The sequence below is a fragment of the Myiozetetes cayanensis genome, unplaced genomic scaffold, assembly GCF_022539395.1.
Source record: "Myiozetetes cayanensis isolate MyiCay16 unplaced genomic scaffold, myiCay2020 scf10, whole genome shotgun sequence".
In the NCBI taxonomy this organism is placed as follows: domain Eukaryota; kingdom Metazoa; phylum Chordata; class Aves; order Passeriformes; family Tyrannidae; genus Myiozetetes; species Myiozetetes cayanensis.
Genome location: NW_026086605.1, coordinates 1814984 through 1841631, shown reverse-complemented (window position 1 = coordinate 1841631; position 26648 = coordinate 1814984). Strand labels below are relative to the sequence as shown.

Genomic DNA, 26648 nt, shown 5'->3' with positions numbered 1-26648 from the left:
GAGCCCCCACTGAAATAAAAAACAGAGAGGACAGATATGACAAAAGAGGTGTGACTCAATCTTCATAACACAGATTAATCCCAGCCCTCATTTTATGAGGACTTCTAGAATATCTGAGTAGGAAACAACATGAGAGGGCACTACATTTGCTATTTTGGCTGTGCATCTTGCACCAGCTGCCCCTCACCTATATCAGCAAAATATTATCTAACCCTGTGAGCCACACAGATTAAAACACAGCCTGGAGTCTGTTCCCCTTATCTACATTTAGAAAGGCAGGCACCAAGTTTTGTGCAAAAAGATGCACCATTTCTACTTAAAATTCCCTTCTGCCTACGGTGTGTGTGAGATTCAGGTTCAGAGGCCAATGCTGTGTTACTGCTCCAGAAACATTCACTTCTCTCTATCCTCAGCAATTTAATTAATTTAATTTCTGCTTTCAGAGACAGAGAGTGAAATATAAAAAAAAAAGTGAAAGCAAAACCTGGAATTACTAATTTCGTTCTAAAAAGTAAGGATTGCCATCAGGAAAGAAAAGGAGAAAGGTATCTGCTGAAAGATATCTGTTGAAAAACATGTAGAAATACAGCCAAGGCTGACAGGCTGAGAGTGGTGGTTTAATGGAGTTAGAAATCTTCTGAACATGCAGGAGCAGCAGCAAATATCAGCAAAGAACAGCATTCAAGTGGCAGCTTGTTCCAAACCACTTCCCAGTCAATCTTCAGGCATCTGGTAAAGCTGCAGATTTCCTCATATTTCACAGACGTGAATTTTCGAGAGAAATGAACCCTATTCATGTTTGCAGCACATTACTGGTCCTTACACAAAAGCAGTGCCTGGAAGGTGCTTTTTATTCTGCAGCAAAATGCACATACCAAGAAATCCTGGCTTGCTAAAGCCTCCTTTTTATTTATTTATTTTGCAGAAAGATTCTGAATGGCTCATCCCTACCACAGATTTGGCAACATCCTAATGAGCAACGCTCTCCTCAGCTGCATTTCAGCAGCGTGTTCTTTTCCAGCAGTGAAATGTTCCAACATTGCCTGGCTTTTGTGAAACATGGGCAAAAAAAATCTCTCTCATCCATTATAAATCCTGGCAAGTCAGAGATATGCTGGAGTTACAGGGACTCCCACACCCTTCCAGGCATTCGAGGGAAGCTGGCAGTGCCTTCCACTTTCCAAGACAAGGGATATCCACTGCTAGACAGCACGAGGCTCAGGTCTATCCATCCCTGGCTACCCCAGGCAGAAATCAGCGTTGTCTCATCTGGATTTGGGTTTGGAGTATTCCCAGCATTTCTCCTCAGTTCAAATCTCTCACCATATAAATTAATCCTGCAGTTCCCAGCCATTGCTTTCTGGTGAGCCACAGCCATACATTTCAATATCTGAGGACACCACTAGTGGCAAGAAATTCTCTAGATAATGAAAGCTTGTGATCAATGCTTTTGATTTTTCTTCTTTTTAATTACATAAATTAGAAAAAAAATAATCTAGAAATTATCTCCATTTCTTAATTTCAGAAGCTGTTCACTGAGGTACTGACATGTTTGAAGCCTGAGAACAGAACACAGACCATGCAAAAGTTACTGACAGAGCTGCCTGGAAGTTCCACCCACCATGAAGTTTATAAAAGCTGGCTATGGGAAGTGCTCAACAGGGAAATGTATTACAGTTATATCCCAAAATTGTGCTTGCTGGTGGCTACTGCCTGGAGAACAAGAGGATGGACTAATGATTATCACAACTGGTTTGAAAAATAGTTCCACCATTTGCAGCAAACCCTGTACAATGATTCACTATTGGATCAGAGAAATCACGTGGCAAAGTAATGCTCAGCACAAGGAAAAACAGCAGAATTCAATTCAGCCTTTCCTAGCACAACAATTAAATGTTTGGTTTGGGGGTTGGTTTTGCTTGTTTGTTTTTCATTTGTTTGTTGTTTTTTTTTTACACAGCTATCTTCCACTTCATGAAAACCATATATTTTCATTCATGCAGGCTGAAAAAGTCCATAATAGAGCTGCTTCTTAATTCAGTACAAACAACATGTTGGCAAATTTAAAACCAGGCCTTCAGCCTCTGCCTTAGAAGGCTGGGATATTGGGCACCTCATAAACAGGAAGAACCTTCGAGTTATTCCTTAATTAATTAAATTTTTTTCATAACTGAAGGCCTAAGCCTTAAAAAAAAAAAAGAGAGAGAGAGAGAGAGAAATTATATAGCTGATTTGCATTTATTCCAGTCTGAAAAGTAAAATCTTGGCTTCACTGAAGACTCAAGGAAATGGTGAGGGAACCAGGATTTGATGCCACCTGCCATGCCCATTCCTGAAAAATCTCCACAAAGTTTTTGCCTTTGGGAAGGAAAAAAGACTCTTTGGAGTCAAGTATCTCAGTGTCTAACACGCCTAAACCAAACTGGATTGCAGAATTTAAGCACTTAACCTAATAAAAGCATGGCGAGGTTTTGTCAGGTCACCCAACCAGCTAATTGAAAGAGCCTCTCCACTCATTTCTCTAGCACTCCTCTAAGCTAAAACTACCTTAAATCTACTGAAAAATCAACATTTATAAATTCAGCCACCTGCTAATGCCGCTTTTTACAAACTCCCCGTGATTCGCCACATTTTGTCATTTTGGACATCCCTGGTTGGGAAAACCTTTGTCTTTAGAGATAAAGGAACATCCTCCACTTCCAAAAGATTTCCTAGTGCTTAACAAAGGAAAGTGTACTTAGCTTACAGCCACCAAACGACCAACGAGCCTTCGGTACTTACAAACATGAGACGTGTAGGGATGTTGTCTGACTGCACCAAGGGATTTTTATACAGCCAGATCTCTTCTGGCTGGATCACCCGCTGGAATGGATCCAAAAATTCTGTAAAACTGAAAACAACAAGGAAAGATACGAGTTTTTCACGCTTGGAAATTATGACACCCCCCCACAAAAAGAGTTCTGCTGATTTAAAACTTTCCCCAAAGTTAAATAGGTAGAATTGTCCTTATTATTACATTGCTATCCTACCTCATGGATTTTTAGTAATACAACCTTCACAAACACACCCTTCAGAAAATGGTTTTTAAAAGTCTACATTCCACACCTTTATAAAAGTTCCATAAACACTACTGTGGAGAATAAATTGCCTTCTTTGTTGCTTTTTTGTTTTTTTGCAGGAAAAGTGTGCAAATAATATTGTGGGATTAGATAAATCACGTAGCAGGTCTTTTACCCCGAAGAAATTTTATACCAGATATCAAATCCAAAATGTCTTTCAAATGCCAAGATTCAGACTCTGAAGCATGACTGTCTTATTTGCAGGATCACAAAGCAGGGAGAAAGAAGCAGCCCAGACAATTCCTTCTACTGATGGAGAGAACAGATAACTTTAAAACATATCTCCCAAAGAGACTTACTCCTAAAACAGGATGGGCTGTCAGGTTTAAGAAGAATCTAGCTATACCAGAAAAGTCTCATTCCACCAAAACGGACTCGTTTTGATTTCATTATTATGTCTTTTAGCTCTCTTACAAAGCACACAAAAAACCCCATCCAAACAAGCCAAAACCCCTCATGGTTTTATAATTTTATTATTTTGAAACGAAGAGCATGAAAATAAAATGTTGAGACTGCTCTATAGAAAGTAAATTATTTGTGTGGGCACCTTTCATCATGCACTGAAAGGGAAAGCAGGAATTGTGATCTTTGACTCTGCTAAGAAGACTCAAAAGCCTTTTATGGCTACATAATTTGTCTCACTTCTTTTAAACCACACTCCTTTTCCTGGTTCTTTCACTATTCTTTAAGTTTTTCTTTAAGTTTTCAGCCCCATCAGACTTGCTGGGAGGTTTGGCCTTGGCTTTGCATTGGTCACTTCAGGTCTGGTTTATTGGGACTCAGAGAAAGGCTGGTGAAAGCAGACACAGGGACCACTTTTCTGCAGGATAATAAGCCCAGCCAGAACACAGAAGTGCAGCAGCCCAAAGCTATTCTTAGTATAAATTTTCTGAAGCCCAAGGGCTTTAAAAACCTCTCCTGTACCAGGTTTTATACCGGTATCAGGCACATCAACTGGCTTTGCAAAGAGAAAAAGCTCAAAGCAGTTTTTAAAAGCGGAGTAAAATTAAACCATACTTATATATGCAACTCTCCCCAGTGAAGATGAGTCCTCAAATCCAGCTAGGTCAGCTATTTCCTAAAAAACAGCAAGTCTTACCCACTCCTCTGGGTACTGGGAAATCCTTCTTTTCATCCCTTCTGAGGGCTGACCTGCTGCTCTTTTTTTCCTGCTGTACTCTAAGATCTCTGCACCAGCTCCAGTCTCCCAGCCACACCACTGCCCATGGGGGTTGGAACTAGATCATCTTGAGAGGTCTAACTCAACATTTTCTGTGATTTTCTGACCCCCTTTACCTGAGGACAGTCAGACTCCCACCAGACAGAGTGTACCAAAAGAGCCCCAACCGGCCCCTTCCTCCTTTCCTTTCCTAAAGGAAAACAACAAAATCTGAGGACCAAACAAGTCAAGCAGAGTCTTGTCACTTGTAATAATAGTTGTTTTTCCTTCAGTGACCTACATGGACAACAAGATTATTCTGGAAGCTTAAGGAGTCTGGTATTGCAAGGAGAGTATTTGCTATTATACTCAGCTTCTTCAAATCCAGAGTCTGACCCTGCTCTCCAAAGAAGGTGCAGGGTGAGCTTCAGAAGTGTCAAAACACTTTGTTTCAGTGTTTCTCAAAAAGAAAACCTGAATTTTTTAAGTTTAAAACTTGAATGTTTCAAGTTTAAAAAACAATGGTTTGTGCAAGACATGAAAGTGTAAGACAGTTCTAAAGGACAGTTCCAGGAAATAAACCACTTCATGGATGAAAAGTTCATTTTACACTTCTCTCTTCAACCAGAAAAATAAAGGTCAAATCCTAGACCATGCAAGCAACTTTGGTTCTAAATTTAAACTGAGTCCTAAAGTATCTTATCTTTGGTTTCAGTCTTTAAAGATATTGATGGCAATATAGAGAAGCAATTAACTGCTGCTTGAAAGGGTTCACTTGCTGAGTAGGGTCACAGGCCTGGGCATGATGCACTGTCAGAAGATTTAATGCCTTTGAGAGCAAAATAACAGACTTGTTAATGAGATGAAACTATAATAAATAATATAAATAATATCTGATTTCAGTTGAGGACTGATTTTCTGATTAATATATACTCATCTGTACTCATGTAAAGAATTAGTAATTTCAACAAATCTATCAATGACATAATCATTATTATTATTTAACAGCAGCAGTTTTGTATCCACTACATATGGAGATCTGATTATGTATTCATTTATTTCTTTGACTTTTGTTCTGAATGTCTTCCAAGAACAGTGTTCAAATACGCTGAAACAAATGAAAAATGAACAAATTCCTGAAACTGGAAAAATAATTTCAAAATCACTACTGAAGGAGAAAAAAAAAATAGATGCAGAAGGCTGCAGATCTCTGTGTGAACAACACAGAAAGAGAAAGTAAACAGTTAAAAGAAAGTGGCTGTATAAAAAGACATCACTTTTTTTTTTTTTTAATCTTCTGAAAGAGCTCAACTGCTAATTAAATTTTTATGCCAAGACTCATAAGAGAACAATTCTTTTTTAAAGCATCACCAATGGGTGACTGGATATGAGATTTCAGCAGCTTGAAGGCAATTCCCTTGTGCTCTGTTAAACAGTCATGGGGACATACTGGTTTCTAAGCTGCCTGACACTTGGTGATTTATGTCCCTTCATCCCAACCAAAAGTACAGTTTATCACTACTCCTAAGCCAGCACTACCTTAAAAAAAACCCCTTACTTTGTATTAGTACATAAACATTTAGTCTTGGGTTTTTGGCCTGAGATTTTCTTCAGATTTAAATATTTGTCAACATTTTTAACAGCCTAACAAGTAAGACTTTGAACACTTCAGCCTGATGACATGATTTTTCAGGCATAAAAGGACTTCCATGCACTTCAAGAGCCTTTAACTGCGACTTTCAAAGGAACCCAAGGGAAAAAGGAGCCCTAATTCCATTAAAAACACCCCTGAGCAACAGGTGCCCAAGTCCCTGCGTTTGCTTCGGACATCCCAACATTCCTGCTCACACTTCCAAGGTTCATTAGCTTCATTTCCATTTAACAGCATGTAGCCCTTTAGGATCATTTCATTCAAGCACCACATCCACAGCCAGACCCAGGTAAAAGTGAACAGAAGTTTTGTGATAATATGGAGACTTATGATGTTTTGGGGGATTTTTATGAAACCCTTCCCTGGTAGTGAATGAATCAAACATTGCATAAATATCTTGACAGGGTTTTTGCCCTGAGCTTCCACGATGGTTTTCATCCCTCTGAAGCAGCAGCAGGGTATGTTTGGGGTATTGTTTAGCACCTCCCCTTAGTTTCAGATGCCACTGCCTGGCCCTCAGCAGCACAACCCTCAGATGGTTGGCAGGGGGAGAGTGGGAACTGGGGGTTTTGCCTCTTATTTTGTCTCTTGCAGACAAAGCTTTTCCCAAATAACGAGTGACAGTGACTGAGAGGACAGAACAGTGCATATGGGATGACAAGAAGAAAGAAACATGAACTTGTGATTGTGATACCCAGTGATCACCTCTCCTCTTCTCCAAGCTCCAGCTATTGATAAGCAGGTCTGATCCTCCAGTGCCTTTACATGCAAGTCCTTATTGGAGCATGTAATGAAGATAGAGCAGCTGGTGATGGACCTCTCTTGTAAAGCACCTCTGAGGGCTTGTGGAACAAAGAGTTGGGCTCTGACCAGCATTCCCTGACTGCAGAACTCTGGGTGACACTGCTCAGCTGTGACTGTGCTACTGGAACGCTGTTTTGCACTTTCTTACATGGGCATTTCCTTGAGTATTCCCCAAACCAGGTCTCAAATCCAGCAGTAAAAGCTTCTGGGGTGTACCTGCCACGGTAAATCGTGCAGTGGGTTGCTCTGACACCAACACTGCGTGGCTGTGAGCAGTGCCAGGGGTGCTGAGGTTGGTAGCAGGGCTCTGTATAGGCTGGCCTATTTACAGTGCATTTACACAACACACAACTCAGTGAGGGGTTCTCACACCACAGAGCCATAAAGCAGATGAGAAGATAAGAAAATTATATCCTGAAAGACAGAATTTGCTTTAGGGCTTTCCCACAAGTGATACAGGGTTAACACAGCCCAGTTTACATCAGCTCTGCACATTGAACACTGCTTATCCACATCCTCTGTGCTCACATTTGAACCCAAGACTTCAGCTTACCCATTCTGAAACATGCTTATAGAGGGAAATGCCTTCATGTCACGTTATCTGATACACCTGGAGAGAATAACTTATTTCTACATCGTAAGAAAACCTTGTTTATTCCCTATAGGTAACATTAAAGGAAAAGAAAAAAAACAAACCAAACTTCTTGGTGTTTATTTTACCAACTCCTGCAAAGACAGACAAAATATGAAAAGCTTGAAACGGTGTGTGGCTGGAATGCAGAACTAACAGAACTGAAGCAGAGGACAGTGATGAGGTGAGATAAGAAACAATGCCTGTGGTTTATCATCCTGCTCCCCACGGAGCTGGAGGAGTTCAGGTTCTGAAATGCTGCTGTCTGTGCACATTAGCACGACGAGACAGCTTGGTGTCAGCTCAGAGGTTACCTTAAGGAAAGAGATCTGAGACATTTAAAGTAATCTGGGAAATCCACAGCTCCCCAGCCACGAAAAGGGGTGCATAAACACGCCAAGACTCAATTATTAATGAAGAATGCAGTTTCATCAAGGAAGAAGCTGCTAGGAATTAAAAATATAACTTCAATAACATAAACTTTAGTTGGATAGAAAAAGAAACTTTCCCTGTGGTTAAGGCACAACACTGAGTATCAAGAGATTTGATGTTTTCTGCCACTGTTTCACAAAAAAAAAAAAATATTCCAGCAAGAAGTGTCAGTACCAGTATCAAAGCAAGGCTCCTAACGCTGCAGTTTGCTCATTAACTAGACTGGTAATTGCAGATGCCAAGTATACTCTGCTGGCAAGCATTCAGTTAGGAAAGGAAGAGCTTTAACTTCTCCACAGAAATCAAAGAAAAAAGTTATTTTAAAAGTATATTGGAATTTATACTGCCATAGATACTGAATGCAGAAGAAGCGCGTTCATCAGAACAGAAAGTAAGGTTTTATTAGTTTTATTCTTCACAGGCTTTTATGGAAATGTGTTATTGCAAACATCCTTTTGAGCTGCAGTAAAATCAATTAAATATTGTACACTCACACTGACACGGAAGCAGCTGTATCAATAAATTATCTCTACCTTCTTAACAGCTAAAAACTTCTGTTTCCCAGTACAATGCCGTGCAGTGCATGCACCTACTGCTTCTGATTAACAATGTGCAGTGCCAATATAGAGCTTTATTGGGCATGAGCGTCCTCCAGGAGACAGAGTCGTTCATATTCAGCAGGAACACCCAACACAGATAATTCAGGAGTGTTTTGCATTGCCACAGAAATGAGATCTGATGATGAGAATTTGCAGCAACCTTCTGTCTGCAGGTACAAGTATTTACAAAGGCTGGGAGGAGTCCTGGCAGACAGCAGGGCTAAGGAAGAGGCTGCAGGAGGGATTTTTCGTTCAGTCCCTATTCAGTGCCCAACACACCTGTGGGAACACAGCAAGCTGACAGATCTTCTTTAATTCCTGTACTTTTGAGAAGCCAGAAACAAAGTCTTCATACCACTTCCTGGTAACATTTGATACTCTGATCTGAAAGTACACAGCTTTCCCCACACTTTTAATTCAGGGGGTGCACTTTTATCTAGAGAGGAGCCAAACATCAATGGAATTAAATCCTGGGGCTGATAAAGACAAAGAGGAAGAACAGTGGTTTTGGGTTTTTTTTAATTAAGGTCACTGGTAAGTAGATAACTGGTTCTTGAGGGCAGGTTTGGCTTCAGATGAGTCACTGTGACTTGATGGAAAATATATCTGAATATTTTAAATTAGCTGCCAATTGCAGTGTGACATTTAATTAGCACATATGCCCACATTAGCCCTTCAGATATATGAGAAATCATTTTGATGAAGAAGGCATTGAAAATAAATTCTGATGCAGTTTTACAAATGTAGAGATCACCACAGCAGTCCTATTTCCCAGGTGTGCTCAGAAAGGAGTTTCTAGCACTTTTCTTCAGCTTTACTAGCAGGTTTCCCAGATTTGCCTCACATCCCCACTGATTTTACAGATAAATATCAGGGAATGAGTTCCCCAAAGATGGATGGCCACTCTCTTTGCTCTCACCCCAGTCAGGGTGACCTCTGCTATTACTGCTCCAACAGAACCAACCATGATGCAAGGTAGGTTTTTCACACAGGATGTGTTTAACCAGAGGATGGAGCCTGGGCCAGTCAGGGTCTCTGAATTGCTATCCATAAATTTGCTACAGCACATGTGACTCATGCCACAGGTACCCACACTGAATCCATACATGAACAGAAACGGGTTAAAACCTGACCCAAAACTGCTGCTCAGATTTTAATCTTCCTTCTTGTTCCTTCTGAATTCAAGAAACAATATGAGTTAAAAGAATCAGCAAGGAGGCAACAGCTGAGGAGCCCTGGCTCAGCTAAAAGCTCAGATCTGGAACTAAAAACAATACAGATTCACACCAGGAGCCCTGCAGCTTATGAAATAACACATAAATGAGATATATATGTCCTCAGAATACCTGGTATGAAATAGTGAACGAACAATCTTTTTGAAAAGCCAAAAAAGAAAGAACAGCCTGGAATTTTAGAACCTAATGTTGGTTTTCTTAGTACTTAAATTACATTTCTACTGTTTTCTCAATCCCTGGCATTTGAACTCGCTCTAAGTAAACAATTTCCTTCCTGTGACAATACTTAAAGCTAAAAGGAAAGGGAAAGGACTATCAGAATCCCTGCACTTCCAATCCACATGTTCTCCTTGCTTAGGGGCTGAGCACTTTGAAAGCAAGGGGCACTAAATACCACTGAGCATCCTTATTGCCACTCTGAGGTGGCAAACTCACATTCAGTGGGAATAAAAATGGCTTTCCAGGCAGTAACCTACTGAACTAGTTTAGATACACCTTTTCACCATCTTATACTCCTGAAAGAAGTGGAATATTTGGAAATGAGCACAGTGAAAGGAAGAAAGAAGGGATAGCTGGTCCTGCTGCACTGCAGCTTTGAATAGAGGTGCAGGAAATAAGGGTGGCTAAAAAAAATCACTGCAAAATGACTCCAAGTCACATTTTTTGGCTTGGTTTTAGTTTTTAAAACTTTCTGTGACCTAATATTGAGAGTGATCTTTGCTTTCTGGTGGGCAGAATACAAAATAAACCCTTCTGGAGCCAAAACATCTTTGTTTTGGCATTTGGCTGCTCCTGAGGTGAAAAGGCAGCCCTGTCCTCGTGATCCCTGCTCACAGGGAGCAGCGGGGCACTTCAAGCTCAAGGCAAACAGGTCAGAGCTGCTGCTTACTGTGCCAATGTGCAACACATCAGGCAGTCCAGTGCAGCTGCAGTGCTGTGACAGAGAGAGTGTCACAAAATAACAGATACCAACAACGTGAAGGCTCTTGGTCCCTGCTTTCATTGCATTATCTCTCGTTTTAGTTAATAAAAACCATGATTTAGGGTATTAATTGTTGCCTCGATGCCCTGTTTTTATTAAATATATACTCTACGAAATATTTCACAAAAGCCATTTTAATGTGTGTTTGGGCAGGAGAAAGCAGAAGGAAAGGAAATCCTCGGTATGTGGACTCTGATGTAGCTCTCAGAAGTGTCAAAGCTGGCAACTGTACTTTACCTCAAAACACATTCTCAGACCATTTTTTTTTTGGACTAAAAACTCAGGAGCTGATAAGGAAGCAGGAGAGAGGAGAAATATTGTGGCCCAGTCTAGAAGGCTCCAGCAAGAGTTTCTCTGGGTGAAATTAAAACATTTGTTTTTGTTCAAACATAAGCATATTATCCTAACCCAAACTGAAATGAAGTATTTTGTTTGGGCATCCATTCAACTTGCTTCAATAAAAAATGCATTTTAAAATGAAACACTTTGGTATTAATTACAAGACACCTTTTTTTTTTTTTTTGCCAAGTTATTTAGTAAATGTAATACAAATTTACGAGTTTGTTCCAGTTTTTCCTTCACAGTTGCTGTAGGCAATGACTTCCTTTTTCTCTTGGGGAAAAAACACCCACTACCTGCTTAATGATATTCACAATCAAATCCAACTATATTAAAATCACTCAGCCCCCAAAAAACTTGTGTGAGTACTAAATGTTGCAGAGTATTAGTAATTATTTTTAAAAAATTAGTAAGTTACAATAATGGGGAATAAGAACATCCCTTTTTGCACTTTTGTAACATTCATTGAAGTCCAACAGCAATAGTTACAGTCCTGGAAAGCACCTTGGACAGCAGATGAAGGCAATTGTTAATGCTCTCTCTGCAGGCTGTGAGAGTACAGACAGGCCATTAGCTCTGCTCTCCCATTAGTGACAATTGGCAGCTAATGACAATATAACACTTTATATCAAATGATGCTCTCCTCTGGTGTTTGCCACTTGCAAGGCTCTCACAACACCTGGCAGGGGGCCACGAATCCTTCATTTACACCTCCCTTACACCACCTAAAGCAGCACTAAAACTCTGCACTCGGAACAGGGTGAAACGCTGAGCTGCCAGACTGCAGAGCAGAACATTTCACCTAACCCAGGGTCTCATTTCCCCCCTCCAAGGCTCATCAAGGCAGAATATTTAGCACACAGACTCTGGCACGGCTCTGCCCTCCAGAAGGCATCACTCAGCTTCTGCTCAGAGTTTGCTGAAATCCTCTCCAAGTAACCTCCAACTGGTGCTGCTCTTTCCTCTTCTGCCCAACAAGGTGAGTCAAAAACCTCTTGCAAGACATTTTGCTATAACATCTTTAAACTCTTCCCTGCACACTGGAAACTTGCTGATTCCAATTTCCATTGGTGGAGGACTCTACCTGTGCCTCAGGCAATCCATCACAGCACTCAAGTCCTTACAATTTAGTTGGTATTTCCCCACATTCAGAACCCGAAGTTTCCCTTGTTACTATTATAAAAATCTTTTCTTTCTGTGCAATTCCCAAAGGACACGAGGAGCAGCTTGCCTTCTTCACACATCTTTGTGGAGCTGCTTACATGTGAAAATTACTGCCATGTCTCCTCAGATTTCTAGATTAATCAGCTCAATTATTTCTACATTTACTCAGAAAAACATGTTTTCTATACCACTCTCACCATCTCCCTCACTCCTCCCCAGCTCTCTGGAATTCACCTACATAATTAATCTTAATCATCCACTTACTGTGAAAACACCAGTTGTCAACCCTCTTACTCTGCCCTACAATAAAACAGTTTCCACTTATGCACTTTATCTATATGCACTTCTAATTAGAATTCAGTGTTATTTTAACAAGGAAAATATTTAGCCATTTGGATGGTAAAATTGTTTTGTAATTCCGAGAAACAAACAAATACAACACCCAGGGATGGTGGCAATCTGATTTGCAACAGAGAAACAACCCTAATTTTTTTTTTTTTTTTTTACAGAATCATCTCAATCAGTCACAGAGTTTCTTGTGGTCCAGTGATGACAAATTCACCACTTAAAAGGCAAGGGGAAAAGGTGGATGCAAAGTGCCTTAAAACCCACAAAAGCTCGGTTGAAGTGCCACATCTGATGACAACTTAAGGTCTCTTTTAAGCAGACAATGTAATTGGATCTTCTGCAAAGCAGCTATTCTGATTCAGAAACCAGGGGAGCTTTCCTTAGCCATTTAAGCATAAGCCTCTGCTGTTCATTGGTGGGTCACAAGCAATACTTTAACTGGGGACATGAGCAGTGCCTTCAGCTGTCAGACTTTGTCCATTAATCCTTGCCCGTATGGATGTGGCACTCAAGCCTCCCCTGCTCGGTGTCAGCACGGTCCTTACTATGCAAAAAAAAAGTTACAAGACACGCTAAATATAATCCTTAATCCACTTTTAGCATCGATAATTCTGCCAGCTATTTCCAAGCACTCACTTTTCAAAGTCAGTGACAGATTGGGAGACCATAAAGATCCTGATTTACTGTGCCAGATGAGTGCATTCTCAGCAGTAAGATCGTACTTTTCATTAAAAGTCTTTCCCATCAGTAACACAGTTGTGTCATATCTTGACTGTGCTTAGGTCAAAGTATAAAAATCAATTAATTAAAGAAAAATTTCCCCTATGAGAACCTCATCAGTCTCAGTAGCCTTCTCACTATAAAACACCCTCAATCAGGCTAGAAGCAAATAAATACAAATGTCAAAGTCTGGGAGTAAATAGGATTCAACAAGAAGAGACACAAAGTCACCATTTACTCCTCAAAAAATCTACAGCAGGTGCTTTGGCATTTACAATAACATCCTTTTTGAGCATGTGTTCAGCTGTGAGTTTAGCCATGGAGATCAACTGGCCAGGAGATCCCATCCTATTAGCAGGACAATTAGAATTCCTGCCATTAAATCCCCTTCCAGCTTCCCTGCCCTCCCTCCCCGGGACTCGGGGAAGACAAATGAAATAAATTTGTTCCACAATCTAGAAGTATTGATACAACAGTCTGTAAAAACAGTTTATCATCTTCTGCACTGACCAAAGTCTGCACAAAAAGACAGGCTCGCTTTCATCCGAATAACTGTTATCAAAGTCAGTAAAATCCCCCCTAGTTTCGATAAATACAATACCAAAAGGATGGAAACAGAAGCTTCAACAAAGCTGAACACCAGGTTGACCCTGAGTGGATGCCAAGTACCCACCAGAGCCACTTCATCCCTCCCCTCCTCAGCTGGATGGGGGAGAGAAAACACATTGACAGGCTCTTGGGTGGAGATAAGAACAGATGGAGATCACTCCACAGTTACCACCACAGGCCAAAGAGACTTGAGTGGGGGAAACCAGTCTAACCACAGTAGGAGAATGAGAAAATAAAACCTAAATCTCAGAACACCTTTACTCTGATTTTCTGTCCCTCCTCCTCTCCGGTGGCCCAGGCAGGTGGGGAACGAGGGCTGTGATCTGATCATCACACTGTGGCCTCAGCAGTTCCTTCCCCCTCAGGGGAGGACTCCTCACACTCTTCCCCTGCTCCAGCGTGGGGTCCCTCTCCCAGTCCTTCAGGAATCCCTCCCCTGGGCTGCAGTTCTTCATGAACTGCTCCAGTGAGGGTCCCAAGTCCTGCCAGCAAACCCTCCTCACACCTTAGGACAGGCACAGGGTTGTTCTGTCCTGTGCTTCATGTATTACACCAGGTATAATAAATATTTAGGGCCTCTTGCTTTGACAGTAACCTGTCAAGGGCACAGTGCTGAGCAAAGTTAAAATCCAGGTTGCTTTGTGATGTATCAGCTGCATTCGGGGAGTTGCAGAAGCTCCGTGTCATTCTGACTCTGCCATCACTTCAAAGGTGCCACAGACTCTGCTGAGCACTGGAACAAGTCTGTCGCTTGCCACTGGAGCTCAACATGCAACCTTTGATAGGTGTTCTCAGATCCTCAGCACCAAAGAGGCTGTCTTTTTCATAGCAGGTCTTTCCCTTAACTCTTTGTTAGCCCTAGTCCCTGAACTAGCCTTCAATCCGTGCCACAAAACTGAATCTTTCCCTCATTTTAACCTGTAAATGATGGTTTACAACAATGCACCTATTTTTAAACAGGTTAGCAAACATCTTAACATTCTCATTTCTTATTATCATTACCAGCTGTGAAGCTAACACTGAAAGGGCTCCTGAGTTTTTCAAGAGGGTTCGCTTCCTCACAACACAGAATTTATCAATTAAATAAAGGAAGGGTGAGTAAAAGAAGTATTGCTCTCTCTTTCTTGGTGAGAAATTAGGGTACACAGAAATGAAGTCCAAAACTGTTTGGATCAGAAGTCAAAACTCAGGTTCCAAACAAAGTCAGAATTATCAGAAATTCAAATTGAGAAGGTAGGACACAAAAATACCAAGAAGCTCAGGTGGCAAAACACCTACTTCATTTGAAACCTTCAGGTACAGAGCCCAGGTTTAAAAGGGGCTTTCAATTCTTAGTCCAACTGATTTGTGTTTGAGTCAGAGTGAAGAAATAAATCTTAATGTCTCAGATTGGTGATTTCTTCTCAATCTATTTGTGTGTGTTCCCTACAGATCTCCAGCTCCCCATGATTCTCAGCTCAGTCTAACCTCCAAAAATCCAGTCGATATGACAGAGAAAAGGCAAGCACAATCTGTGAGAAGAGCAAAGCAAAACTGCAGCACTGTAGAATTTCCTCAGGTAAATGATTTTCTTTCTTTGTTAACAAGCCAATACTCGGTGTCATTTACAAAGGCAACACATGCACAATATCCAGATCACCACCCCACGACAAAGAGATCTACCTGAAAGAACCTTCCATGCTAAACTACCTCATGCATATTCATGACCTGATTCATATCTCAATGTTGGAAACTTGTGAGAAACACAACATGCAGAGAAACAGCTTTTGTTTACTTACACCAGAATCTGAAAATGGCACACACACAAAAGATGTCAGCACTGGTCAATGCTGCAAACTCACACGTGTGCAATGTATGTATGTGTCTGCCTGCAGATAAACATTTATTCCCAAGGGGGGCTGCTAATGAGACTGTGCTGCAGGGAAGATATCCAATTACTCCAAATGACATTCATATTTTAATCACATCACACGCACTGAAGAGCTCGAGGTTTGACCAAGCAATCCCTGAAACACTCTCTTTTAATCAATTAGCTCTCAAAACATCAGCAATGTGCTGTTGACGAGTCACTGGGTTAAATACACTACAGCACACCCAGATTCCAGCTTCCTACCGAGAGACGATGGTGTGGCCTGCTAAAACTTCTGAAACAGATGCACAAAGTTTTCCTTGTAAGAGATACACGATGTTCTCTTTTAGGTACTTTGCTAAGAAACAAAGACACCCCTCAGGCTCACTCTGAGCCACCACTCATTGAATTCTTTTCAGGACAGATGAAAAACATTGTTTTAAGGGCATCACTCCTGTGTAAAAATATCAGACTCGCTCACAAATCCTTTTACGACTGGTTTATCTTAAAAAAAACCCAACAACCCAAGGCAGTCAAAACAATTTGCTTTCCTCAGTCATCCTCTAAGTGACAAATGCCACTGGGCATGTGGATCAGATGAAAGACTGGCCACATTTAACATGTTTTAGCATTAATCAGGCATCTTAAGATGCTCCAAGTCATAGGAATAAGTACAAAAATTATGAAAACAGAGATGCAAGACTCTAATTCAATCATTCTTCAAATTAGCATTGGATATTTTCTGTAAACAGAGTACATCCTCATCGTTGTTATATTAAACAATAGACCATTTCTACTTCTGAAACTTTACATGAAAAATTTCACTTTAAAAAAAAATCAGTTCTGCACTCACATATGTTTCTTAACAAACAAAAATCTAAACAAAAACATGAAGTGAGAATCGACTGAAGTCAAGGTTTAATTGAAAAATATTTCAAACTCCATAACGGAATAACAATGTAATGGCCAAAGTATGGGATGAGAATTTTCTTCACCTAGGAGGTAGCAGCCCATCTACCTTCCATCGAATCACTTCAGCCCAGTCAAAAGGCGCAAAGCTACATATTTTGAAAGCTTAAAATTATTTTTTTAATGTTAAGGAACTGGGGAAAACTGTGGGGCAGAAGAGAAATCCCACTGTCCTCCTTGCACTTCATAACATGTAGCTTGAGAGTTATTTTGCTGAAGGTACTCAACGAATAGCTATTCACCTTCCCAGTCAAGTAAGTGTGCCTTAAGCATGTTTTTGACTGCAACCACTTGTGTTTGGGTTTGGGGTGTTTGTTGTTTGGGGTTTGGAGTTTGTTTAACTCCTGCTTCTCAATTTTTAGGCAGCTGTAGTTCTTCTAATTAATCTCTCCTAACTAATCCCTCCTTCAACACCAGTAAATCCTGGGGGCTAAAATGCCCTTCAGCACAGATCTCTAAATGCACAGAAGCTTGAGTTGCTAAATTTCAATACCTAATCTTGTCTTTAGTGAACACTTAGCAAGTGCCAGGAACACAACGTCTAGAACCGAGTCAGTTGTTATCATTATCCTCCCTAAATGTCTGTGGAATTCAGCCAAATCAATACACAGCCATCAAAAGGGTGTAGGGCTTCTAAGGCCGTCCATTTGCACGATGGAATGTATCTTAAACGATAAGTACAGGTTTCTGCCTTTGGTGGAATGACTGAAGTTGGTAATTATGGCAACTGGGAGGGAAAAAAATACCAGTCTTGAGTACAGGAAACATGGTGGTTGTTGCTGTAAAACACACCCCAACTGGCAATACATTCAGTTTCAGCAATCATCAACAGAAGCTTCCACACCTCCATTTTTATGAAATGACATTTATTACCCAGCAAGGCTACAACACGGAATATGCACCCTTTCCTTTCGCATTCTATGGTACAAAATACGCCAGTATCCTACTCATGAGTTATAGGAACTGTTAGGCTGAAGCTAAAAGACATCTGGGAGGCACAGATGGTTCACGACTGTCCAATAGATGTGGAACCATTTACCTTCAAGGTCAGCCTTCTAACACCACGAAGGTTGGTAATGACCAAAGTCATCAACACCTTATCAGAATGAGCTAATTCTCTTCTGTCTGGTTCCTCGTGCACAAATATCTGTGTCCCAGCTGGCACTCACAACAGGGATGAGCTCAGACCCAGCCTCAACTCATTTCTGTTAATGGCATTCCTTTCCGAGAGAGGGGGAAAATGTGCAGCCTTCTCATTCCTAGAAATCTCTTCTGCAGTAGAGCTCAGATTGCTGCTGCCTGGATTCCAGTCCCAGCGCTTCCAAATTCACCAGTAAAAGTTCATTCTTGAAAAGATATTTCACTGAACTCAATGCTCCATAAAAATCCTTGCTCTGGCTCTGTATAAAACCACGGGAAACACAGTTTTTAAACCTCTGTAACATAACAGTTACAAAACATGAGTAATTGCCACTTAAGAAAGCTGAGAGAACTATTGAATACTATTTCAATAGCAAAAGATTACTTGGGTGTTAAGATTATCTGAATTATAAATCTGTTCTTTTGGTCTACTAGAGATTATATTCTTGGAACCATTACAAGCAGATAAAGTGCAGTTCTTCACGAACCTAAACACCAACCTGAATTTAGAATACTATAGTGCTCAGTAGTTTTAATGAATGCTCTGAATGGCCTAAGGAAATATCAGAATCATTCCAGCATTCCAAGGAGGCAGGAGCTGAGCTACATGAAAATGTTGGAGGTTCTTCCATAGGCATTTGCCATTATTGGTGACTCTACCAAAAGCTTTTCCATGAGCTACCACTCAATGGATATTAGAACCACAGCATAAAGGCCAGTGAAAAGTACAGGATCTTTTAGAGAGGAAATAAAGACAGAAGACAAGTATAACCAAGAAATGACTACTTAGAATGGGGCATGATTTACGTATCAGAGTAATAGGCGATTATGATGGAGCAGGTGATGAACACAATCATAATGAAGAGAAAGGTTCTGATGTAGCATCAGATTCCGAGGTCTTGGCTCACCCTGTAAGTCCAAGTATTCCAGAAAGGAGGTCAGGTCTACTCTCAAAGTAAAATGCACCAAAACTGACAGATATCAAAGGTACCTTACAGGTTTTTGAAGGTATCAAAGTTTTCCCTAAAATGAAGATGATTACACTTAACAAGTTGCAAATCTAAAGATTAGCATCAATAGTCCAGAGAGATGAGCACTGAGGAAAAAAAAAACAAATCAAGCACCAGTAAATTGGGCAAGTTCTTAATTAACCATGAGATGTTCAGAAAGGACTCTCATCAAAGCGTTCATATTCACCAGCTGTAAGTCAGTAGCACAGCATAGCAGATATACCGCCTGCAGCTGTGACCAACAGCCCCCAGCGTTAAGAAAACAAACAAGCAAACAGCAAAAACTGATTTCCGCGATACTTCCGAGAGACCACAAAGACCGAGAACACTCGTCTTTAAACATTAAGCAATGGACACGCAAACTTACACAGAGTGGAACTTTTCTTTGTTCAAACGCATGCAGAACACAACCTGCCTGAAAGAAAGAAACGGGCACCGCTCTGAAAAGCAAGGGGGAAGCCTGTCTTAAGCACACCGAGCAAAATAACACCTAACTGCTTTCTCCCAAAAAAGGCAAAGAGTGCTCCTGCAGCGATAGCTGCACATCATTCAGCAACCACATTTCCCTGACTTTGCTCCCCACACACCAGCGAGCGGATGAGCTTCCCAGACCCACTCAGCCACGTTCCATCTCCCGCTCAGCCCGAGCTCCGTGCTCAGCTCCGGCACCGGGGCTGCAGCTCCCCGGCACAGGGTTCCCAGCCCGCTGATGAGGCGCATTGACCGCCGAGCCGGCTGAGACCTCACAGCACAAACCAGAGCCGCCCGGACCAAACCAGCAGCACGTTTGGGGGTCGCGGTGTTTTGGGTTTTTTTTTTTCGGTTGGTAGCTTTTTGCACGCTTCTCTCACAAACAGTAGTTTACCCGAGAAGGAATTTCCCGCAGGTCTTCGGCAAAACCCCGAGGGGCGGAGAGGGCTCCCGGCTGCGAGATCCCAAAGCCCCCGCACCTCCGCAGGGAGGGGAACGGCGGCAGCGGCGCCTCGCTCGGGCATCCCCCGCGGGGTCCGCCCGAGCATCAGAGCCCCCCGGGAAGGGAGGCAGGGGATGCGGGGTGCAAGGGATGCGAGACGCGGGATGCAAGGGATACGGGATGCAAGGGATACGGGATGCAAGGGATACGGGATGCAAGGGATACGGGATGCAAGGGATACGGGACGGCGAGCCCCACATCCCGCCCCGGCACCGGTGCGAGGAGGGAGCCGGGGCACCGCGCGGCACCGGAGCGAAGTTCCCGCGGGTACTCACACGAAGACGCCGAAGAGCAGCACCCGTATGCCGATCTCGATCGCCAGCTCCCGCATGGTGGGTCCCGGCGCGCTCCCGCAGCCCCCGCAGCGCCGCCTCTCATCCCCCGCCCGGCGAGGGGGGCACCGGGGCAGCTGTGCCGCCTCACGCCGCCCGCCCGGGGCCCCGCGGGGCCGCGCAGAGCCGGCGGCAGAGCCCGAGCCCCGCCGGGCGCAGCCCCGGCCCCGCCATGGCTCGGCTGCCGCGCTGTGCGGGGCGGGCTGCGGGGCGCGGCGCTGCCGAGCGCCGGGGGAGGGTCCCGCCGACTAACGCGGTGTCCCCCCTGGCGGGGGCCGGGGATCCTGGGGATTTCCCCTCCCCTCCTCCCCTTCCCCGCCCCCGCGGCGCTGCCGAGCCCGGAGCTGGAGCTGGAACCGGAGCCGGAGCTGCAGCCGCGCCGTCCCGGCCGCCCCTCGGGGCGGCTTCGCGGTGCCCTCGGCGGGGGCGCTGCGGGTCCGTCCCCGCCTAACGCTGGGAAGCAGCTCGGTGGGGCGTAGGGAGCGCTCTTCCCTGCCCCATTTAGCGCAGCGCTCCCCCGTCCTTAGCTGGAGAGCCATTAGCCCATCGCCCATCCGTCCCCATCGCCTGCCACGGCACAGCCGGGTTTCAGCCCTCCCGGGGATGGCACAGCTCCGATCGCGGGCTGGGCAGGCGTTCCGCTGGTCATCACGGACTCCTACTGAAGCCCTGCGCTCCGAAAAGATGGAGAAATAAAAATTAAGTGGGGCTGGGGGGAGGGAGCACCCCGCGCACAGGTGATCTCAGGTGCTCATAAAGACTTACATTGCCGTGCACTGGGCGATTACACACCAGGGCTCCTCAGTGCTGGCACTGAGCTCAGACCATTTACTTTATCTTTGCACAAAGGATTAACAACGTTTGAACACATTCTACATGATGTATTCCTATAATAGGCTGTCCGCCCGTTCAGACATCCGTGCCTTTTTAACCCCTACTCCTCATTAGTAATGCAGATAACCCAGCATGTCAATCCTGTGTCACTTGGTCAGATTCCTCCCAATATGTGATATTATAGCCTAACTGTGTCAATAGTTCACTGTCCATTCCCAGAGCTGGGTCCAGCTCAACAGATGGGCAGAGGTTGTAGTTACAACCTCAAATGGCTGTGATGGGAGAGAGGCAGCAAAATAATCATGGCATCAGTTTACTCCTGTGTTTCCTCCAATCCATCCTCCCTTCCTCCCAGTGACAGGCTCTGAACCACCCTAATCCTTGCATTGCCTCAGCCTGCTTTTGCACAGAGTTCGTTTAACTTCCTCTGCATGGAGAGACTGGATCCTGAACATCTTTAGTGTAAGAGAGTTTCAGCCTTAAGTCATGAAATGCAGCAAACTAATTCACATTTAAATGTATTTCATTATCTGCTTTCATGGGGCCTTTGAAGGCATGTCCTTCAGGAAAGTGTTCATAGCTATTAATACTGCACATAGTTACAAAACAACCATCAGGATTGCAGTGGGGATCCAATTCACTTTACTACATGATTATTGCTGGAGAATTAATGCCAGAGAGGCTTTATTAAACCTATCTCCTTAATACATGCACTATGCATAAAATGGAAGCTCTGAACTCTGAATTAAACTTTTATTGTCCATGTTTGTGGAAGAACAGAGGCATAAGCTTCCATCTTAACCTCAGCTGCAGATAAATACACCAGTGCTAGATGTGTTGCAAGGAGTATGACTGAAGCCCAGGAAACACAGGTGTGTGACTGGCATTGGAGAGAGCTTTCAAAGTGTTAGTGTTACTTAAATAAGATCTACCTCCCTTGTACGCCTGATTGCACTAATTTTCAGGACAAAGGTTAGTCAACTACTTATATTCTGGGTTTTAAAAAAGGTGACTCTTCCAGGAAACAAAGCTTCATGGTGAAATCTCCATCCTAAACTGGCGGTGTTGATAAAGGACAAGTCACCTACATTTGAGGACACTCAGCTGGTTTGTCATCTGTTGTCAAATATTTGTGCTTCCTCTCACTTGTGCCCCCAACGACATTGTTGCCAGGTGTGCACACGAATAATCTTTGTTTTCATTAACAGTCCTTCCTTACAGAAACAGCCTCACAAGTTGTGTTAATCAAGCCAGCCATGAAACAAGGAGTTGCAAAGACTGTCAGATAACGATCTCAGTCTGCACTGCAGTTCCCAGGTCCACTAAACTGGGGGGGACACAAACACAGGGGACAGAAGTGGGGACAGAGTGTTTGCTCTGCTTGACCATCTGGGGAAACAGTTACCACTTACACCTCTTCTCACCTTTTCATTTTTTGTCCTGGAATTGCATATATCTTGTCAGCTGTGTTGTCTTAGCCTATGGATCTTAGGATAACAGAGTGATTTGGCTTGGAAGGACATTAAAGACCCTCTTGTTCCAGCCCCCTTCCACTGTCTAGTTGCTCACAGGATCCTTCAGCTTCTCTGACTTTGCTACTGTCCTGCTGCAGCAAAAGGGAGTTTTCTCACAGGTTTCTATTATGTTTGGAATCACTCAAGTGTTACCAGCAGAGCTAATAAACAATGCTGGTTAGAAATTAAACACAGTTTGTCTTGCTGCAGTTATCTGCTTGCAGTGTTCTGATTTTCCAGTGCATATCAGCTGATGGGGATTTATGAAGCAAAAACACATCAGATTGATTTTTTTTTATTTTTTAAGCTGGACCCAACTTGCAGCTGCCTGCTGTGCAAAACTTGCTTTGACTTTTAAACCAGCTACGAGTTACAGGGGTAATTAGCGAGGAACAGATTTTAGGCTACTCTGAAATAATGTTGTCTGTCCAATTCTTAGATCTTGTAATTGTGGAAGTACTCAGGGCCATGGAGTTTCATTGGCTGCTGATGGCTTTTCTTCCATATAAAGGGTTCTTAAAAATATTTAATGTAATTTTTTAGTGTTACATGGCTATATGCAATGATCAGTCAATGAAAAACCACAGATACAGCCCAAAATGTTCATTAGACAAATCCCTACCTATGCATTTTTACAGGTTTGTATCAGAGAAAAGAATTACCTATAAAATTTGAGGCATTCCCAGGCTGCACAGTTGGAGAAAAAAATAATCTATGAAGAAACACTGGTAATGTTTCAGAAGTTCAAGACAAATATTTCAATTCTAAGGTATTCATCATCACCTGGAGAATTCATAAGACTTAGGAAGGGAAGTGGTAGCAGAATTAATTAAAAAGAAAAAGAGTATAATTCAATTGTTTCAGACTTCAGATTAATATTTTTAAACAGTCTCTGGTTATCATATCACTGCAGAAACATAGAAGATTGAAAGTCATCTTTAAGCCCCACTGAAGCTGATAGGAACCTTTGTGCTGATTCAGGATGTTAAAATGTGTCATATATCTCCTAAAATGAAACATGGGACAAGTATCCTGAAAAATTCCTATCACTGTGTTTGCTCAAGAAGTTAAATTCACAAAATAACTAATTATTATGACTGATAGAAAACAAAGGATGTTTACTATGAGGATGTTACATTTGTTCATTCTTGAATCATTAAAAGTAGTTATTATGTTCACTCTGTTTCTAAACTTTTGGGGGTAAACCACTTCTTTGTTGTTGTTCTTTCAATGCTTGGCATTAGTGTCTAATCCATGAATATAAATATAAATGGTGTATTTTTTACAAAATCACAGACATTACAATATAACGTCAGAAATGAAAATAAATATCAAATGGAAAAATCTTTAGGTCCCAAAAGCTTACCTGTTGATTGAAAACATATAAAAATTGGGCACTTTTCAGAAGTTCAAGTTGTCTTCGTGAGGGTCAGCAGCTGCAAGCTTGGGGCCCATCTCTACGGTGAGATGAATCCATTTCTCCCTGAATTTTTTCCAAAACATTGTAGTTCCATAGGTCTCATCTGTCTGTCATTCACTGCTTTAGGTTACTGAACCTAAGGCAAAGTGATGAGGAGTGAAGAGAAAAAGAAATCCGTAACACATGTAAGCACATAATTTATTTCTGAGAAAACCTCTGTGTATGAGCACCTCATGGGAAACTCCAAAATCTGCATAAATCAGTCATTTCTTAATTACTGGAGCTCAATCCAGAAGGAACCAGCCTATATTTTTTTGTAATTTCTGTGGTAAAAGGTAAATCTACAGAATGCTTTAGCTTTAGAAAGATTATGTGGCAGGTTTGCAGTACACTGGGTGGGTCAGATGCACACAAACACTTCAGACCTGTGTTACTTAACGGTGAAAAATGGCCATTATTTTGTGTCATTACCAAATTACAGCTATTGCCAGTAATTACTGTTATTACTAATGAAATCAGGACTCCTTGGGATCTGAAAGATTCCCCAGAAAAGAAAGCCAAACCTAGAATTTTTAAACACTGTGGAGAAATCTGTCTAAAATGCCTGAAACGAGCATGCTGTCTGTGAACCAAACTTCTCTTACCCTTTATAACTTTACTGAGGTTTTCTGCTGATTAAATTCCCCACTGTTGAAGCCACAAAACCACTGATTCTCATTATCACCTTGCATATAAAGGGGTGTATCTGAGAGCAGAAAACTTCTTCATGATGACTCCACTACTGCTGAAGTCAGCAGGGATTGGACTTGCAGAGGGAGCCTTTCAGAAAGCAAGAATTCTGCCTTCAGCATGTAAAAACTGCTGCAAATATTACATAGGATGTACTGTATAGCCCAGATGCAGTGCTGCCTGTGAGTGATACAGGATTTTGTAGGACAGAGGGGGCAGATTCCTTGTAAATCCATGAGGGGAATTTGAAGTGAGCCCTGCAACCAGGGAAGTGTCTTCATCCAACACATAGATGGGAAATAACTGGGTATGTTTCAAGAAGGATTCAAGTGATGTTGACTAAAGCTTGACAATTTTCTTAACTTCTATAGTTCTGATGCACAGTCAGGTACAACTTGGCAGCCAAGTTTCATTTTGGAGTTATTTAAACTCAGATTTGTCACAGGACATAAAACTTTTGTGGGTTCAGATCCACTGAGATCAACCATTAAGACATGTCTGGCTGAACAAAATTTCCAGTTTCACATTGCCTAAGCCTGCAGATGATTAAGCAAGAACAGCTGGCCAAACAATCACTAAAGTCAAACCTGGCACAACATTTGGCCAGCTTTTTATTCTTCAGCAATTACAGTCCACTAAACACCTACTTACTCTTACAAATGCATAAATGAAGGTCTATTTTAGCACTTCTCTTATACTGTCTTTATTTCTGTCAGTATTTTTTTCTCTTGCCTTTAACTGCTTCTCTTCCTGTCTGCTTGACTAATTAAATCTGGATCACAGTGGGGGAAAACTCCTCCTTTTCCCTTCCTTTTCTGCATCTGTATTCCCTAGGCATTTTTGGATCTGTGCTGCACACCCAGAGGCAGTGCACAGCCCTTGGCTGTAGATTTAGCACTGGAGTAAATCCAAATTCATGGAGGGTTTTGTTAAAAAGAAAAAAAAAAAAAAACCAGAGTTGAAACTAAGAACACCTGTCCACACATGAGAATATGGCAGCTGGGAAGTTCCCATCATCACTGGGTTTGTCTGCTATTCCTCATGCACTGCTGATGATCTCTTTCCTGATGGACCAAAGAAACCTCAGGGAACAGAACCCCAAAGGAATGACAAACCTCAGTCAGTCTGATGCACCCATGCACATCTTAATTGCCCTGGATATCATATTTAAAACGTTTATAACAGCAAATTGGTAAATGGTTCTGTTTAGTTACTATGCAAGTGCCCACAACTGGCTCCTGATTGGGCCTAATTAAACGGTTCTTCTAAACATGAATGTATCAGAGAGACCTCAGCAGTTGCCATTTAGTGAAATCGTGTCAGATATTTCAGCTGGGAGGTTTTTTTGGGGTGAGGGGGGTGAATGCATGTGCTTGGAGCCATCTGGTGGAACAGAACTACAGTGCACTGAACAATCCCGGGGCATGGACACAGCTGGCCATGGCCCCTGCATCCCGGGCATCCCACCCACCAGGATCCCTGCAGGATCCCCTTTATCTGCTGCCAGTGGAATTTCTCTTCTGACCCCAGACCTGCCTATGTCGAGGTTTGTGATTTAGAACTGTTCTTGACTACGATGGGCAGCGACATATTTTGAGCCAGCACACTATTGCACGGTATGAATCAGCACGTTGGTGGAATTTGATGAGTCTAAACGATTAAATTCATGTAGATATGAAATTGTTTTGCGTTATTTACGAGCCAATCGACATTTGCAGCACTGTGGCTTTAGTACCCAATATCCTGTATATAATGTTGTGGGGTTACAGTTGTAAAAGTGTTCATGGTCCCATAATAAACTCGTGATAAATTCAAGTCTTTAACCTTTACAATATTTAGTAGTCATGTGAAGTATTTAATGGGGGACTGTGACTTAAGGCAGACATCTGCTATCTCTAATCCCAAGTAACACTTCATGCCAAGAATGGCCTTATTGACTTCAATGAAATGGTTGTATAATTACTTTTTTGTCTTTTTCTTTTTTTTCCTCTAAATGCAGTAGAAACTCACCAACAGTTGCTGCAGTCATTTCAAATAACTCTTGACCTGAAAGGGAGCACAATGAAACAGGATAATTAAATACAAG

General features: G+C 42.3%; 1 protein-coding gene across 4 annotated transcripts in view; it reads right to left on the bottom strand.

The window, feature by feature from the left end:
* PLPP4 (phospholipid phosphatase 4) overlaps positions 1-20358 on the bottom strand; it is a 49820-nt gene extending 29462 nt beyond the window's left edge. For 2 of the 4 annotated variants that reach the window (XR_007631859.1, XM_050338550.1), the window contains exons 1-2: positions 20009-20245; positions 2782-2890 (exon numbers count right to left, since the gene is read on the bottom strand). Coding sequence is in view for 3 of the 4 variants with exons in the window: in XM_050338550.1 (XP_050194507.1) it covers positions 2782-2890; positions 20009-20064 (165 nt within the window). In the remaining variant the exon portion in view is untranslated. Of the gene's footprint in view, positions 1-2781; positions 2891-20008 lie in introns of all 4 variants that reach the window. The other 2 variants (XM_050338560.1, XM_050338542.1) reach the window with 2 other exon arrangements.
* Positions 20359-26648: the final 6290 nt, after the last annotated feature.